At 43.2% G+C, this 18076-nt stretch overlaps 1 protein-coding gene across 3 annotated transcripts in view; it reads right to left on the bottom strand.

Moving 5' to 3' along the window:
- Nucleotides 1–18076, bottom strand: part of COL4A6 (collagen type IV alpha 6 chain) — a 309755-nt gene that overhangs the window by 26906 nt on the left and 264773 nt on the right. For 2 of the 3 annotated variants that reach the window (XM_039464115.2, XM_074391650.1), the window contains exons 14-23: nt 16169–16228; nt 14689–14733; nt 14144–14197; nt 13294–13363; nt 12136–12243; nt 10841–10981; nt 9543–9647; nt 7650–7810; nt 6988–7167; nt 6234–6417 (exon numbers count right to left, since the gene is read on the bottom strand). In XM_039464115.2, coding sequence (XP_039320049.2) covers nt 6234–6417; nt 6988–7167; nt 7650–7810; nt 9543–9647; nt 10841–10981; nt 12136–12243; nt 13294–13363; nt 14144–14197; nt 14689–14733; nt 16169–16228 — 1108 coding nt within the window. Of the gene's footprint in view, nt 1–2526; nt 2581–6233; nt 6418–6987; nt 7168–7649; nt 7811–9542; nt 9648–10840; nt 10982–12135; nt 12244–13293; nt 13364–14143; nt 14198–14688; nt 14734–16168; nt 16229–18076 lie in introns of all 3 variants that reach the window. The other variant, XM_074391649.1, reaches the window with a different exon arrangement.

Here is an 18076-nt window from a genome sequence, read left to right as displayed (position 1 = left end):
TCACAGAAGGCGAGTTTAATAAAATACCGGTGAACAAATTGTTTGCGGGCTCCCTCAAGTGCCATTTACAAACAACTGTTATGCTAATTAAAATAAGCCTTGCCTATTCATTAAAACAATCTCCCAAGGTCTGCTTTAAGCCACAGAGCCAACAGTTTTAATAAACATCTATAGCTTTCATCTGTACTTAAATCACAAATCAAATTTCTGAAAAATCTGTACACAGCTTGTGATTCAAAATGCTTACTGAACTCGCTGGCATCCCTCTTCTGATCCCACTTCTATTTTCCTAAATCAAGATTGGGAATTGAGCAGTATAATGTATTGGTTAACAAGTTGGGCTCTGAAGCCAGGCAGACCTTAGCTGGTATCCTAGTTCTGCTGCCAGCCAGCTGTGTGGAGAAGATACTTAAGCTTCTCTGAGCCTCATGGCAAAATGGGAACTACTTCTACTTTTCTCATATGGTGTTTGTGAAGATTACATGAAACTGTGCTACTAGCACTTAGCAAAGTGCCTAACACTCTGGTACATGCTCAATTAATAATAGTTCTTATGATCTTGAACTATTATCTTATTTAAGAAGGAGTACTCAGTAGAGCTCCTGAAAGGCCATCTCCAGGTTAGTGACACTAATTGTAGCCCGAGCAGCACTTTCTGTCTTCCAGACTTCAGTTGTCTATAGTTACATTTCCAGAGGTGAACAGATGGCCATAGGCCTGGATCCTCCTCCATAGGTGGTCAAATCCACCTCCATTCTGCCAGACATCAAGATAACAGAGCTATTTCTGATAGTTATTCCCCTACCATGGGAATATGTTCTACAGACCAGCACTGTATGGTGAGATGTGCCTGGCCTCCAAGTCCAAGCCTGGCCATTATAGCCTTGGTGACCCACACATACATCTTTGCATGGTACCCAGGAGCCAGAAAGTCTGAAATAACCAGATGACCACAAAGAGAAGTGAAACAACTTGTTCCTGCCTCAACCAATTGCTCTCCCACTGTAACCTTCAACCATTGTTCCTGCTCAGCCTTGTGGAAGTTCCTCCCAGACACTGGGTTTCTCAAGACCTTCACCCTTGTAACTATGTAATTTACTTCACCCTCCCCTCTGCTTGCAACTGATAACCCCCACCTTTATGATCATGCCTGTTTGTAATAGATGACCCCTGCCCTTGTGACCATGCATCCCTTGACGCCCTTCCCCTCCCTAAAACAGATTACCACCTTTAACTGACCACTTGCCTCAACCTACAAAACCAACTCCTACCCAACCACTCTCCACTAACTCTCTTTTCAGACTCAGCCCACCCACACCCGGTTGAATAAACAGCCACGTTGCTCACACAGAGCCTGCCCGGTGGTCTCTTTACATGAGCCACGCACCTAACGAGATGCTTCACTGGGAGGGGCTTTCAACTCTGTGCTTGGCTCATGCCTGGGCTCTTTGAATTAGGCTAAACAATTTCCTCCAGAGGGTGTATCATGAGAGGCATCTTGCTAAAGACTCTTCCGCCCTCAATAATCTCAATAGCCCATTGGCTCCAATGTGTCAAACTCTAATATTACAGTTCCATTGTTTCATGTCTTAGCAAACAAACTTAGTAAAATAAAAATATCCCTGGGCTGAGTCCAAATATGAAGCCATTCATCCTTAATTTATCAGACTGGTTTACTAGCTTCTTTTCATCTGTGATAGCCAGATAAAAACAAAGCCTTTAGAAGATGAAGCTGAGGACAGGCATCTTGAAGGATTCTAGGATGAGAAAAACAACGGCCAAAGGAAAGGTGGGTAGAAACCCAAGGAAATCAAGGACATATTTCTCTCAATAATTTTGTCTCACACCTGCATGCCACACCACACTTTAGTACTGCAAGCAGAGGTTCAAAATGGTGAGAGGGAAGGACTTCAAAGTCACACTGGTATCTGGCTGTTTTCCTTTACACAGTCTTCTACTTTACTTTCCGGAATTCAGAGACTTCTCCTTAACAAAGCAGAAATCAGCTCTACCCATGTTCTGTTTAGTAATTGCAACAAATGACCTAATTATTCAGAATTTTTCCCATTAATGCCCAAATCCATCTTCAGAATAAAAAGGGTCTGTGGTTACCAAGATTCTAATATCTAAATTTGCTCTGGTGCAATAAATAAAGTTCAGACATGTGTGGATCATTTTAGGTACCTCTCAAGGCAAATTATGGCCCCAGTTAAGTGCAGAAAATGAAATTACTTAAGATAAAGATCAACCAAGCCATCGTCATGCATGGTGAAGGAAATCAGACCCTCTCAGAGACTGCATGCCTGCTCAATCCCATACTGCCTGCTGTAAGGGGTATGTGCTAAGGAGCATCTGAAGCAGTGCTGGTGTCAGCCTTTGCATCCCAGCCTTAGGCTCCCCGCTTCCCAAACAGGTCCTCCAGTGTGGTGCTCAAGCCATTGTGACTGTCTGAGACAAAAGTGAACAAAAAAGGGGTGTTTGTCCAGCTCTAGTGTCTGAGAGCTTGCAGACCTAGCTAGCTCTCACCTCTCTCTGTGTCTAAGTTTCCTTTACCAACCTTCTCTCTGCAGCAACAGTCACCTAGAGCAAATTACGTGAAGAATAAAATTAAACCAGTATAGAAATTCCTTGAGGCCCAACAGAAGTCTTCCCAGAAGCTCAGATACACCCACCAACCAAATCTCCTGTCTGAACTGAGTGGACAGCACTGGCACCCACATGGGATCAAGCACATAGTCACCACAGTTCAGTAATAACCAGGGTGATTGATTACTATGAGCATCTGGAACAGAGCCTCTTTGGAAACAGCCAGTTGTCTGCTTGTCCAGAGTTGTAATAATTCACACTAGTAGGCTGAAAGGCTTCTGATGATTACATCCTCTTTCCTGGCAATGCAGCTGTCCTAGTTTGGGCTACCAATGATTGGAGTGGGTACATTCAAGAACAGCATCTTAATTTTTTTCTGGCAACAGAAATGGCTACAGTGAAAATGTTTGGGGACCACAGGTTATTTGCTTTTAAAATTATGCAGAAAAAGTGGTAGGTTTGAAGAATTATATTTGGTTGTCATAGAGAGAAAAAGAAAGCTAATGCTCTTTAGTGATTTCCTGAAACCTTTACTACTGCAACAAGGACATGGCTCTGGTTTTAATATGATTTGTCTCCACCGAAAGTCATGTTGAGACTTGGTTCCCAGAGTGGCCGTGTTGGGAGGTGGTGCTTCTGAGAGGTAATTAGGTTTTTAGGATGGACTAATCTTTTTCTCAGGAGAGTGGGTTATTTCTCAGGGGAATGGATTAGCTTCCACAAGAGCAGGCTGTTCTAAAGCAAGGTTGCTTTGAGTGGACTCTTGCATGTACCCTTCTGCTTTCCACAATGAGTTGAAGAAGCACAAGGCCCTCACCTGATGGGCTGCCTGATCTTGGACTTCCTAGCCTTCAGAATCATGAGCTAAATAAACCTCTTTTCTTTATAATTTACTCAGTCTCGAATATCCTGTTATAGCAACAGAAATGGAATAAGACAAACATTTTCTGCATAAGGCATCTCCCAGGCTATCGTTTACCATATATTCCTAAGAACTTTCTGTATCCAGGACTAGGGATATTTGGGATAAAAATGGTCCTGTAAGCTTCCTTCTGTTGACTCATCCTGTTCTCAAATAGTTAAAATGTTGATAACATCCAGAAGACTTGGAAGTGTGTAAGTTTATAGGTGTCATGTCACTATAACTCAGTTTAAAACTTTGTTGCCTGCAAAATGGTTTAACCTACAGTGAAGACCCAATTAAGGGAGGAGCAGTAGAATAACTATGAGTAATGTCTCTGGGAACACAGCTGAAAGCAAAGTGATAGCAGACACTAGGACTTCCAACAGGCAGAATGATTTTGTTAGATAAATCCTTATGGCCAGGCGCAGTGGTTCATGTCTGTAATCCCAGCACATTGAGAAGCCAAGGCAAGTGCATCACCTGAGGTCCGGAGTTTGAGACTGGCCTGGCCAACATAGTGAAACACTGTCTTTACTAAAAATACAAAAATTAGTTGGGTGTGATGGAGGTTGCCTGTAATCCCAGCTACTGGGAGGCTGAGGCAGGAGAATTGCTTGAATCCGGGAGGCAGAGGTTGCAGTAACCTGAGTTCGTGCCACTGCACTCCAGCCTGGGTGAGAGTGAGACTTCATCTCAAAAAAAAAAAAATTTTAAAAAGGAAAAAAATTCCTTACAACTTTCACAATAATTTGTGAAATGAAATACTGACTCGGTTTTAAGAATCTTGAATTATCAAGATGTTAACCTACCATCAACCTTATTACACCAATTTACAAAATAGATTCAGAAATAAATAAAATTTTATAAGACCTGGTATCCTGTCTTCTTTTATTGTAATTCTTCAAGATGATAAGGTGGGAACAGGAGAGATATGTTTAAGTTATTTAACTGGTTATTGGGAAGGCTCTTTCTTCTGCAAATAAATATTAGTCTCCTATGGAGCATTGCACTATGCTAGGCATGTAAAGAAACTCTAAGACTTATTACCGGCCGGGCGCAGTGGCTCACGCCTGTAATCCCAGCACTTTGGGAGGCCGAGGCGGGTGGATCATGAGGTCGAGAGATCGAGACCATCCCGGTCAACATGGTGAAACCCCGTCTCTACTAAAAATACAAAAAATTAGCTGGGCATGGTGGCGCGTGCTACTCAGGAGGCTGAGGCAGGAGAATTGCCTGAACCCAGGAGGCGGAGGTTGCGGTGAGCCGAGATCGCGCCATTGCACTCCAGCCTGGGGTAACAAGAGCGAAACTCCGTCTCAAAAAAAAAAAAAAAAAGACTTATTACCATTCCTAGTATGGAGAGACTTACAATGCAGTTGGGAAAAGTAAAAGCATTAATGGAAAGAGATAAATAATTTAAGTAGCAATGACATACTGTGGATGTCAAGGAAAAACTTAATGGAAGAAGTGGGGTTTATGTTGAACCCTGAAAGAGGAATATGATATAACTACACAAAGAGGAAGAGCATGCCAGAAAAAAGCAACATGGCAAAATCCTGGAGCTGGAAGTGAACATATTGTGTTTGGGTACAGTGAAGAAGACTGGTGTCTTAGTTTTTTGCTTAAATTAAGAGTGTGATACGAAGTTGAAAATATTCGTTGTATCCATGTTTGGAGACTTTTGAATTCCAGGTTGAGGAGTTTGGACATTATATGGTCTCTATTCAGTTGGTACCATATGTGTCTTTGAATTAGGGGAGTTACATAATGATGTTGGCACTTTACAGATACAATATTGGCAGTGGTGCTTATAACAGAATTGAATGTAAAAAGTCTGGAGGCTGGAGATGAAAAACTACTTAGGAAATTGTTGCCATTCACTTATCCATCCATCTATCCATCCTTCTATCCAGCCATCCAACCAACCATCCACTTCTTCCCAAAAGCATATATGTATTTAAAAATCTAGGCATCAGATAATGAGAGTTTAGTAGCAAGAGGAGAAAGAAAGAATATAAAAGGAATTGCAAAGGAAATTAGAGCTGATCTCAAAATTTTAAATTTCAGAATATTACAAGTGTGGTGTCACTAATGGAAACATAGAAGTTGTGGAAACCCAGAATTTGGGATGAAGAGCTGTTAATGGCTGTATTGAAGAAGACTAGTTATTAGCATAGCACATTTATAAACTGTAAGTAGGACTGTTACACATAATTCCCAAAATTCAAGTAGAGAAAGAAGTTATATAAAGAGGAATGAATTAAGGGATCAAATGAGGTTAGACTATATGCAACTAGGATTTCTGCCCAATCTGAGATTCCATGAATTGAGGGAAGGTTTTTTTTCCCCATTGATAATATTACCACACAATTAGAGGCCACCTTGTCTAATGTCCCACTCATTGCTTTGATGACATTTGCAATAAATGTTCATCCAGCTTCTTCTTGAGCTTTTCCAAAGATTATGAGCTCATAACCTCCCTAGGTAGCTCTGTTTTATTTTCAGGCTGCTCTGGTAGGATGTTCTTCACTAAGTATAGTGGAAATCTACATTATTCTGCCCCCTAAGCTTACCACAATACAATTATAATACTTTTCTTCACATACAAATCCGCCAGGGGGTTGAAAGTGGTGATTATGGTCAGACAAGTCTCTTCTTATGACACATTTCATGCACCTGAGTCATATTCACTCTACAAGGGGTCAAATTTCCAAGTCCAAAGCCATCTGATTCCATGACTCACCCTTCGATCCAGGGGTGCCTTGTTGTCCTGGTAATCCATCCTTGCCTTTATCTCCGGGAAGTCCACGGGGTCCAGGAAGTCCTGGTAACCCAATTCCTGGGAGGCCAGGTAGACCACGTTGGCCTTTTTCACCGGGAAGTCCTGGTATCCCCTTTTCACCTGGGAAGCCCTGTCCACCATCACCCTAGACAACACATAAAAAAAACTAATGAACATTCAACTCAGAGATTTATCTGGACAGTCCTCTGACCACAGGAAAGAGGTAGCCAGCATGACCAATGATTTGTGCTTTGTTAAAATTCTCTATCATCACCATAGTTTATCAGTCAGTCTCCTCTGACTTGAGTTAATGGATATAAATCTTGTCTGCCCTGTTTGATCTAACAACACAAAAGGTTCTGGATGGGGGTGAGGAGAGAGAGCAAGAAATGAGCAGCATAACAACCCTTGAGATAACAGAAAGTGGCTAGATTACTTGAGGAGAAAAGTCGCTGAGAAACTGAAGTATTTTCAAGTCATCTGGTCAAATATCACTAGCATGTATCAAATGAGACAATAATCCATTCTGAGAAAATGATTCTCACTTTACATAAAGGAAAAGCCCAAAGTAAAAAGTTTCAGTAGCAGAGGGAGGGCACAATGCTCTAGACTCTCTCTGTTCTTCCTTGTTTAATGGTCCAGTGGCCATCAGATCCCCCAACGAAGTCAGCTGTGAAGATTTGTAGAGCTAATCACCCAGGAATGATCAACTTACCGGAAGACCTGGCAGACCTGGTAAACCTGGTATTCCATCCTTTCCTCGTTCTCCTGTCACACCAGGAAAACCCTGGGAGCCAGGATCACCCTGATCCCCTTTCATTCCTGAGATTGTACTGAACGTTGGCTCTCCTTTGTCTCCTTTGGGTCCTGAAAGACCTGGATGCCCATGAAAGCCCTAACGAAGAGAAAGGAGGCAGTAGTCAGGAGACGCAGACTTCATAGAATTCCAGCACCTAGCACTATGACCTAAAGCAGAACCCTGGGTACATGTTGGCAGTGTTCTAGGCACCGAATATTTTGTAATCTTGAATAGTAGTTGCCCATTTCTTTTTGTGCCTTTTGTAAATTTTGAAATCTTTGAAGGGGAACCTCACCTTAATTCCTATTTTATCTTCAGGGGCCAGCACATGGCTAGGCAAAGGTAAACAATGTTGTGGAAGGAAGAAAGGGGAGAAAGAGAGAGGGGAAGATAGGTAGGTTAAAGCAGAAAGGACTTTAAGAGACTCTCTAGTCAGATTTCATGTTGCAGATCAAAACCCCCAAACTTTGTTTTAATCCCATCTTTCTTGTACGTGCTTTACAAAAGTAATTGTGAGGAGTGGAGGGTACTTGAAAGCTCCCACTGCTTCCTCAGGGTCAAAGTTGGGCAAGACTTACTGGAGACCCTGCTGGGCCCTGTGCACCCCCAGAACCTTGATCTCCTCTGGCTCCTTTAAGGCCTGGAAGGCCTATGAGACCTTGTGGACCAGGTGGGCCTGGTTCCCCAGGTAGTCCATTGCTGGGGACACCACCGTCACAAGCACAGAAACCTGAGTCTCCTGGGAGAAAATGACAACATAGAACAAAGTAGGTCATCTTTTACCAAGAAGAATGAATAATTGATAGTGGTTATTTGCGACTTGAACAACTCAGTAGAGGGCATCTGAAGGCTTGCAGAGAACACACTCAAATGAACTCAGTTCACTTTCTAGCAGAGTATGTCTGTGTTAGTGGTTCAGATTTTGTTAATCAGGGATGAGGCCCAGCCATCAGTGAGTCTAATGTACAGCCATAGTTGAGGACCACTGAGCTAAGAGTCTGGAATTCAAGCCACTCAAAGATTTTCTTCACCAAAATGTCTTCTCCTCTGACTTTTGTATACCTGAGACAAATGTGTACACATTTTTGTATACATTGAGACAAACGCCAAATGAATAATGATAGGGATTTCAGCAAAGCACCTTTGAAGAGGTATCAAGGAGTTGCTAGCACTATAGTCCGACTCCCGATATCTTCTGTGCTTATTGTCTGCAAAATAAGAATTGGTGCCAACGTAGGTGACCCTGAGTTTCCCTAAGATTCTGAAGGGACTCTTCCTACTTTTAGAAAATTGATGATTTCTAAAACTCGAACAGAACAGTCTGTTTTTCAGATTAGTATTTCTCAAGTGTGATCCTGTATGAGTGACCCGTGATAAGGCAGCTTGCTGGTTATCCCAGTCCTATCCCAGTCTTAATCAATGAGGCTCAGGAGGCCAGACCAAATAATTTAATTTTAATAACCTCCCCTCAGTGATTATCATGTACAAAGAAGCTTGAGAATCCCTATGACTATTTCGTACTTAGTGAAAATCTTTCAGCCCCATGGAAATACAGAAAGGGGAGCATCAGAAATGTCCCTGTTTTAGGAGTGTGAATGGTATCGAGAAGTACACCAGCTTTGTAGTGAGTTAGGTAAGGGCCAAAATTAACATCAAAGTTAATTTAATGCCCCTTTCCATCAAATAGTTTTCACTGGATCTGAATAGTAGAGAACAAGCTTTCAGACATTTCTTAACCAGCCCCTATATGCTTAGGCAATGATATTTTATGACAGAGCAATGAGAAAGGAGAGGAGTAAGTTAGAACTTCTCTGTTTGAGGCTAAGGAAAGCAGTTAATTTCTAAAGATCTTGAATAACTGAACCCCAGGCCACCCCCAAACCTCCCTTCAGTCAGTAATTCCCCCTCTTCCTCCACCCTGGCCCAGGCCACAACCATAATGAATTGACTTATTGAGCATCTTCCACTCAGAGTAAGTGATAGAAGGGGGAAATAACCCAAAGGCAGCAAAGAGACAGATAGAATTAGTACAGCTGAAAGCTGAGGTCATCGATCAGTTCTCCAACATCAGTGGGGACTAGGGTTGTTTTCCTGGAGCCAGCTGGCTTTTTCAGAGTCCCAAGTCTTGACCTATTCAGAGCATTTTGCTTAAGGCTGAAGGTATTAAGTGGCTTACATCATTGGTCTTGCAAACTGGGAGGGGTAGCAGCATGCACTGGTTAACAGCCTGGGCTGCAGATGGAGAAGACAGAAAAAGAAGCCTACGAGCTACTTGATCCTGTGTGACCTCCATTGCTAGCCTCAGTCTTAGAGCCCAAATACAGTACTTCTAACAATCCTATAATCCAAGTTCCAAACAAGATCCACAGTTGCTTCTGTTTAGGTTCCCGAGGCTGTTAGTTTGCTCATCCCTCAGAAAGCCCTTCTCTAAGGAGTTTGGAGGACCAAGAAACTCAAGGGGACAAAATCACCTTTTACTCCTTTGAGGCCTGGGTTTCCTCTTGGACCTTGTTCTCCTCGGAGACCAGGGAACCCTGGCTCTTTGTTGTGTAGGGTTTCAGTCTCAAATTCTGGACCTTTGGATGAAAGAAAGAGAAAGGATTAGCAACTTGTATAAGCCTGATGACTCCCCTGACCAACCACAGCAGCTCAATCACGAAGGCCCAAGTCCTCGAGGCTAAACAACCAGAGCAGAGCCAAAAAAAAAAATAATAACATTCAAGACTGGGACCCCAAATCTGCAGCAAGGAGTTAACAGGACCTCTGTTGGCTCAATTCACTCAACTAATATTTATAGAATGTCCATTATGTTCTAGGCAACATACTAGACAGTGGGGTTACAGAAATGAGCAAGATAGTTTCTGTAACTCATTAGTGTCAATATCTACCCCAGAAACCTCTTAGGACGAAAGAGGAAAGACGTGCAAGCCACAATGGACATGGGATTTAAGGTACGAAGAAACATTCTGGGCAACATTTCCAGCCTTTCTCTCAGAATCTAGGATCTCACACTCAAGTAGGAGATCTAAGGAGGACAAGGCTTTTAGCAGCCACTTCCAGGATCCAGGCTTGGCTTCTTCTTTTTTTCTTTTTTTTTTTTGAGATGGAGTTTTGCTCTTGTTGCCTAGGCTGGTGTGCAATGGAGTGATCTTGACTCACTGCAACCTCTGCCTCCTGGGTTCAATTGATTTTCCTGCCTCAGCCTCCTGAGTACCTGAGATTACAGGCATGTGCCACCACGCCCAGCTAATATTGTACTTTTAGTAGAGACAGGGTTTCTCCATGTTAATCAGGCTGGTCTCAAACTCCCAACCTCATATGATCTGCCCGCCTCAGCCTCCCAAAGTGCTAGGATTACAGGTGTGAGCCACCGTGGCCAGCCGGCTTCTATTTTTCTCAGGTTCTCAGCCCACCACATTGGAACCCTATGGACTAGGGCAAGCACAAAAGAGCCAGTGCTGCTTCTTTAGGAGCTGAAAAAGCAGAGGCTTAAGGACTGAGAACAGTGAAAGATGGAGTGAGAATGGGTACAAACATTAGGCTCTAGTTTGCTTGTTCCTTGATGGAGAACACTCTGCTGTCATAAATAACTGGTAGAGGCAGGACTCTGACTCAGAGATGATGGGGTCTTCAGCGCTGCCCCTCTGCAGTTGTGATGTATCCTGGCTTAGCTGTTTCACTTGTGAGATGACCCCTCAAAAATCATGACTGTTCTGCAGTCTGGATCACATCTGAGTCTTAAGACCAAAAAGAGAAATGAGTAACTTACTAGGTGGGCCTGGTGGACCTGGTGGGCCTGGCAAACCATCTCTGCCAGAGAGGCCAGCTGCCCCAATTGTGGTACGGCCTGGGTTTCCTTGGTCCCCCTTCAGTCCTGGAAATCCCTGAGGCCCTAGGGCTCCTGGGACACCTGAAAGAATAAGCCCACACACAAATGCTTATTATAGAATCCTACTCTCTGGGGCATTCCTATCTGTGGCATATGTTGGAAACAACTCCAAGGAAGAATTTGGGAAAGTATTTGCCCTTCTCTTGCATCAGAGTTAGAAGGATCCTTAGCGATCAATTAGCTGTTAAGCTAATTTTCCCTCTTGGGAAACTGAGACCCAAATAAGAGAGGAAACATGATCAGGGGCCCAGTATTTCTTGGTGGCAAACCTGAGAGGAAAATCTGGGTCTCTAGCCTTTCACTTTCTCAATATTTTTCCACCTTGGTGCTGGGGCCAGCTGTACCTTTTCCTGGTGGCTGCTTTAAAAACATAGGTATTTTCACAGCAGCCCAACTCCAAGGAATTTAGAAACTGGTGGCTTTAAAAGTAATAGCTATTGGGCGGTGGGGGTTAGGGGAGGGATAGCAGGGGGTGGGGAGATTGAGGAGGGAAAACATTAGAAGAAATACCTAATGTAGGTGACGGGCAGATGGAGGCAGCAAACCGCTATAGTATGTGTATACCTATATAACACTCCTTCACGATCTGCACATGTGCCCCAGAACTTAAAGTATAATAAAAATAAATAAATAAAACTAATAGCTGAGCTTTATATATGGGGCATAACTGCCTCCCAGACTCTGGAATGTCCTTTTTCTACATGTCACTATAGAATGACATATGGATGTGATTAGTTCAAGAGTTACCCACAGGATCCTTGGACCATTTAGTGCCTGGCTGAATCCTACAGCAAGGTTTTGGGTACAAATTTTCCTCTGGGCTTTTGCTGCCCCTCTTGGCAAGCATCAGCTGGAATGGTACATCCACAGGAGGGGGACACAGCTCCAGCAACTCAACCCAGGATCCCTCTTGTTGCTGCAAACCTCAATGGCAGTCTGGTATTGCCTGTCCAGCTATGATACATTATTTAAGCCAAAAACAAAAGCTGATCACCCAGGCCCCACCCCATATCCATTAGCCTTGGGCTGGCAGTCGGGTACCTACTGACTATAGTCTACCTCTTCTTTGACTTTGGCTAGGTGTATGCCCTGACCCAGAGGTACAGAAGGGAATGCTGGGAACCACAGTGCATAAAGGGCTGATCTGTGCAGGAAATGGGTTAGTTTTTTTTCACCTGATAATGCTGGCAAGCCAGGGACACCAGAAGGGCCGCGTTGGCCCTGGATGCCTTCATCTCCTTTAAGGCCTGGGAGGCCGGGTACACCAGGGTCTCCAGGATTACCTGGCATTGTAATAAAAAAAAAAGCAGTAAACCAACACAGAAGGGGCCCACAGATGCTGCAAAATGCCCAAGAAGAGGTGCAGGGAGCTGTCCTGGCATCAGAAGTGCCTTACTTGCCCTTTCCAAGTCTCTCATGCTAATGATATCACATGGTAATGGGTCTTCTGGAGCCCAGGGGCCTTCTGGAGCTAACACTAGTGTATTAAGAATTGGTCTGGCCAAGGCCTGCCTTTCATGATGAGCTCTGGTAGGTACTAGGAAGCTGCTGCTTCTACCACTAATCTGCTGTAATACCTCAGATGTCTACCATTTGGTTTAAGATGTTGAAGTGCACTATTTATGTTTTACATATATGTTTCCTGGGAGTGGCACACAGGAAGTCACTGTCAAATATTAGTACCAAACAGTGCATGGGCCTTAGAAGGTGAGAGGAGAGGGACAAGTTGGAAGATTCATGGAAGAGGCACTACAGTGGAAGCCTTTGGTCAAACAAGAAGTAGCTGGAGACACTGGGCATCTCAATCTTTGGAGAACGTAAAGGGAAGAGATGGGCACACACAATAACTAGGACAAGGAGAGGTGAAGACAGACTTTCTATGCATCATACTTGTGAGGGCTCTCAGCCACTTGTTCCCCTAACCAAAGGTATTTTTCGATTTCCTATGAAATTGTTAACCTCAAGCATGCATGGAATCATCTACATGAGGCCCTGAGTATTCCACAGTATCAAACTTAAGTCAGTTCAGCTCTGGGGTGGTTATCAATCCTTCCCTAAGCATCACCAGGAGAACCATTTTTACCAAATTCAGGCCCAGGCCGAACCAAATCCTAGGCTTGGTGGACTGATCACAAAAATGGGGCACCGGGCTTGGCTTCTCTGCCCGAAAGATTGGAGTTAGCTTTATTTCTTAAGCTCAGGAACCATGAGGGGCTCTTGGGTGTGTCAGGTTTAGAAACAATTGAGTAACAAAGGACCCTTTTAATAATTACAGGGGATATAAAATTTAACTCCCTGTCTTTATTTCCACTCAAATTAATGAGAAGTTGCACCTGAGATCACAGCACCATCTATATCGATGAAAACATCTGGGCCTGGCAGGCCAATGTCACCCTTTTCACCCTGAAAAGAGTAAATACATTAAACACAAATATTTCCATGACCTTATTACCCAAGATCTATGTACCATTAAAGCCCATCCCTAGTAAAATGAAAGGTTCTTCTTTCTATAACCGCAGATTTTTAGGGTCAAAGTCCCATAAATTTCAGATGAAGGTGACAAAAAGCAGACCAGAGGTCTGACATTCAATTGCGAACCTGTCAAGGACAAAGGATCCCAATTTTATTTTGCAGCCCTACTCAAGGGCAGTCTGCTTCTGGGCCTTGGCTCTATCTAAGTAGTGCTAAGGAGCGAACAGAGTTTTAACTTTTTTTTAATTCTCAACAAGCCTGGGCCTCTACTACCATTACAACTCTTGTCAGTAGACGATGTCAGGCAGAGGAAATTAAAGGAGTTGATTTAGGTACTTAAAATACATACAGTGGCATATCTAGGGTGGGATGGTGGTAGTTATATGCCCCAGGTGTAGGCAAAAAGGGGATGCATTGTCTGCAGAAAATTTAAAAACAATAGTAAAACCTAACAGTTGGCAATTCTAAGCAACGTCTTCGGGATGGACTTGCTCCCACCAGCCCCTGCCCCTTAGTTTACCACTGATCAAGTAGTATCTAAGAAATGCTCATCAGCAGCTTTGTGTGTTCAAACTAGTTTACATCCATTTCTTAAGAAAAATTGAAACTTAAAAGGTCAAACTATTAAAAATACTTCATCTTATATACAGACATTTGTGGTAATTCACCCTTCCACCTCCCAACCCCGGAGTTTTTACTTCCCAACGTTACCTCAGTTCCCTGGAATCCATTAAGCCCAGGAAATCCTGGGGACCCCTTCTTGCCCTGTGACAGAAACACAGTTACCACTAAGTTGAAAGTATGAGAGCATAAGAGAGTCTGGTCTTTGGATTACGTCAGGGCAAATGGCACGGGGATTTTGGATGACATTCCAGGATATGTATATTTTCTATGTGACTCTGGAAGCTGTAAAATCTTCCAAAAGACAACATGGCAATAGGTAGCCAATTTACATATTAGGAGGTACAAGGACCACAAAGCTAGACATGGATATAAGCAGGCTGGCCTTGCTAGTCCCTGATGGCATGCCAAAGGTGTATGACCACAGCATGGCATGGCAAGGTGCTGAACTTGACACTGGATACTCATCTGCTTGAGTGAAAAGAAAAGAGGACAGTGGCTAAAATTATACCAAAAAAGGGATATTCACAATTTGCGTTATAAAGAATGTCTCTCTTTGGCCATGTTAAGTAAAGCAAGGCGGACTTTTGATTGGATTTTATACACTAAGGCGTTAATAATATTAACCAAAATACCTGTTGCCCTGGAGGGCCTTGGACTCCTTCTGAACCCATTGGACCCTGTAAAGAAAATAGTTACACCTTAGAAAGACCACTAGCCCACCTAAGAAAAGCCAGTAGACTTATACAACAAGGCTATCCAACTGGGTTCAGGATTTAGCAGCTCCAAAAATCCGGTAAGTGAATGAACTAGACCTGGCTTAATGACTTTCTTTTCTTTTCTTTCTTTCTCTTTCCTTTTCTTTCTTTCTTTCTCTCTCTCTCTCTTTCCTTCTCACTTTCCCTCCCTCCCTCCCTCCCTCCCTCCCCTCCTTCCTTCTTTCCTTCCTTCCTTCTTTCTTTGAGACGGAGTCTTGTTCTGTCACTTAGGGTGGAGTTCAGTGGCACAATCTTGGCTCACTGCAACCTGTGCCTTCCAGGTTCAAGCTATTCTCCTGCCTCAGCCTCCCGAGTAGCTAGGACCACAGGCACGCAAAACCAGACCCAGCTAATTTTTGTATTTTCAGTAGACACAGGGTTTCACCACGTTGGTCAGCTGGTCTCGAACTCCCGACCTCAGGTAATCCACCCACCTTGGCCTCCCAATATGCTGGGCTTACAGATGTGAGCCACTGTACTTGGCCTAATGACTTCTTTCTAAGCCCTAATCCATCAGACTGAATAGTCACATGGAGCATTTTTTAAGAGCTAAATAAATGGAAACAGTTTCACTAGCAGATGGAATTTGGTAGAAGTGCTGGGTGGTTTTATACTTAGCCTGTATTAGTCCCAAGTCAGGAGATTTTTTAATACATTACGGGAGGGCCTCATCTTCCACCTTAAATGCATTCTTTGTTGGTGATTTTATGTAGTTTCAAGACAAGAGGGGGGGAAAAGTAGAGAAGGAAATGGCAGGATAATAGATAAATATGGCTAAATACTCAAAAGACTCTTAATAAACTTCACGGTCAAGTTAACACATTTCTCTAAAATGTTACTTCTTCGAGGCTAAGGTTGGCCCACTGCTTCTAGCTCCAGACCTCAGTGCCTGAAGCTAGGAATCAGAGAGGCTAATAGTTTTCCACTTGAAGTGAGATTATTATTGGAAACTGTTGACTCCAGGCTTGTTTCTGTTCCATAAAGATTGTACTTGACCTTCTTTATTCTATTCCTGTGCCACTTCCCTGCATAATTCCCTCAGAATAGACTGGATTGAAAGCAAGGCAACATTCATGTCATTCTTTAGCCTAGAAGGCAATGATATATGACAGCAAGGAGATAAATAGGCTGAGGGGCCACTAGAGGAGGGGGTACCTCATTCCTTTTCAAGGGAGCCCCTCAATCAAGGAAATAGGGCTAAGAAGAGAGAAGCAGGTTGTAGAAAGCTGTCAATGGGTTGAGAAAGAGAAATGAGAAGCTTAGGTGGCCATCAAGTTGCAAAGCATACAGAAACAACAGGAAACAAATGGACCAGGCGACTTGACAGACCCAGGCAAGTAACATTCCAGGTTCATACCCTAGGTCCTGGCAAACCAGGACTTCCCTTGTCTCCCTTTTCTCCAGTAGGTCCAAGGCCCTAAATGAAAAAAGAAACCACAAATTATAATATTTGTTTTCTCATCGGTCTCCTGGCTTCATCCAAGGCAAGGAGGCGATTTTAACCCAGCTCCACTGTTGTCTTAGCAAGGCTTACCACGCTGTCTCTTATCACTGCCTGAGAAGCACGTAGGATCTGAATATGAAACGGACCATTCATTCAAGGTGCCTCTTTGGTTATAGATGTAATGTCCCCACTGCCTACAACACTGTTCTATGTATTTATAGTATCATGGGCTGACATCACAGGAATGATGAAGTATCTAACCTTGCTGATTTTACAGATGGGGAAACCTACATCTAGATGGGTTACAAATCAATGAGAAAGCCAGATCTTATGTTTTTCATTTCGGGGACTTTTCCATTAGAACAGGCTGCCCGCTATCATCTAGGAACTTGACTTTTTGACCCACAAATGGAGGATTATGCAAATTCTTGGGGGCTGATACTAGGGAGAGGAGCAAGAGCTTTTCCCCTTTGGAGACATAATGAACACAACATCCTTTTGAGTGGGGAGAAGTATTTCTATATAGGAATAGTCTGAAACCCTGCAGCTCCTGTACTGGGACTGTAGGGCTCTTGCCTGGCCCTAGAGATAGCCAAAGGGGACTGTGAGCTGGTCTCCAATCCCTCTTGCGTTGCTCAACACAGGTGAGGGTTTGTAGCCATGAATATGATTGGGAATTCTCTAGGGAAAAGCAGGAACTCCAAGAAGCAGAGTGAGTAAGAGAAAACATTCTCCCCTCTGGGTCCAATGCCACTGTCTGGGCCCCCAAGATACGGAAGAGTTCATTACCAAAGTGGATAAAGTTTTTCACAGTGAGGACATTTTTTTTGGTTTAAAATTATACTTTTTGGAGCATAGATTATAGCAAACAACATTTGGCTTATTGTGAAAGTAAAGGAGGCAATGAAGCTTTCTCAAATGTAAGTTTGTGAAAGACACTAAATGTTGTGAAACATCTGTTGTCCCTTTGATGTGACCTGGCTCATCTGCTTTAATTCCATTTGTAGCTTTTTATTCCTTTTACATACGTACTCGGAGCATTCCCATGAGTACTGAAAGCTGGTTGAATACCCCTTGGCTTTCTGGGCCCAGGGTTTTTCGTTTTTGTTTTCTTTTGGCTAGTCATGTTTTTGTTTTTTTAGTGTGAGTTGTTTTTACTGGGAGGGGTGTGTGTGTGTGTGTGTGTGTGTGTGTGTGTGTGTGTGTGTAGGATCCAATTCAAAGTAGGCTTTGGTCACCTACTTACCTGTTCTCTTTTCTGCATTTATGTAACTGTGCGTCAAATAGCTCAGCCTTCTTGCCACATTAAATTTCTAATTTGAAAGGCTCGTGGGTTAAACGGAATGCAAACTTATTTGAAATATTACTTGTTTCTCCATCAAACCAAGGTATTCTGAAACTTGGTGGAATGTGTATTGGCTTCTGAGGTCAAATACTTCAAGAAGCCTTCTCTGACCTGTCCATGAAATCTGTGGCAGCCCATGCTGCCCCAGGCTCTTAAAGTGCCAAGATTGGTTGCATTTGAAAGTTTTGTAAGCACAAGGCTTATATTACATTCTCTTTTATCTTCCTCCAAGGCCCATTACTACAGTCTGAACACATACAAGGTGGTCCAGTAAATACTTGTTGAATTCAGTGGAAGAATGGCTGAGAGAACAAAATTGTTGCAAAGGATGAAGAAAAGAATGTGCAGGAACCATCTTGTGCCCCCATCTATGTTGCTCACAGTTATATAAATAAGGGGGCCTTGTACTTCTTCTCCAGAAAGCAGAAGAGTCTTGCTTTCTCAGAGGGTGTGAGAGTTTGTGCTATAGTGCAAAC

Source organism: Saimiri boliviensis, chromosome X, assembly GCF_048565385.1.
Source record: "Saimiri boliviensis isolate mSaiBol1 chromosome X, mSaiBol1.pri, whole genome shotgun sequence".
In the NCBI taxonomy this organism is placed as follows: domain Eukaryota; kingdom Metazoa; phylum Chordata; class Mammalia; order Primates; family Cebidae; genus Saimiri; species Saimiri boliviensis.
The sequence above is the reverse complement of the archived record's forward strand: the minus strand, read 5'-3'. Positions and strand labels throughout refer to the sequence as shown.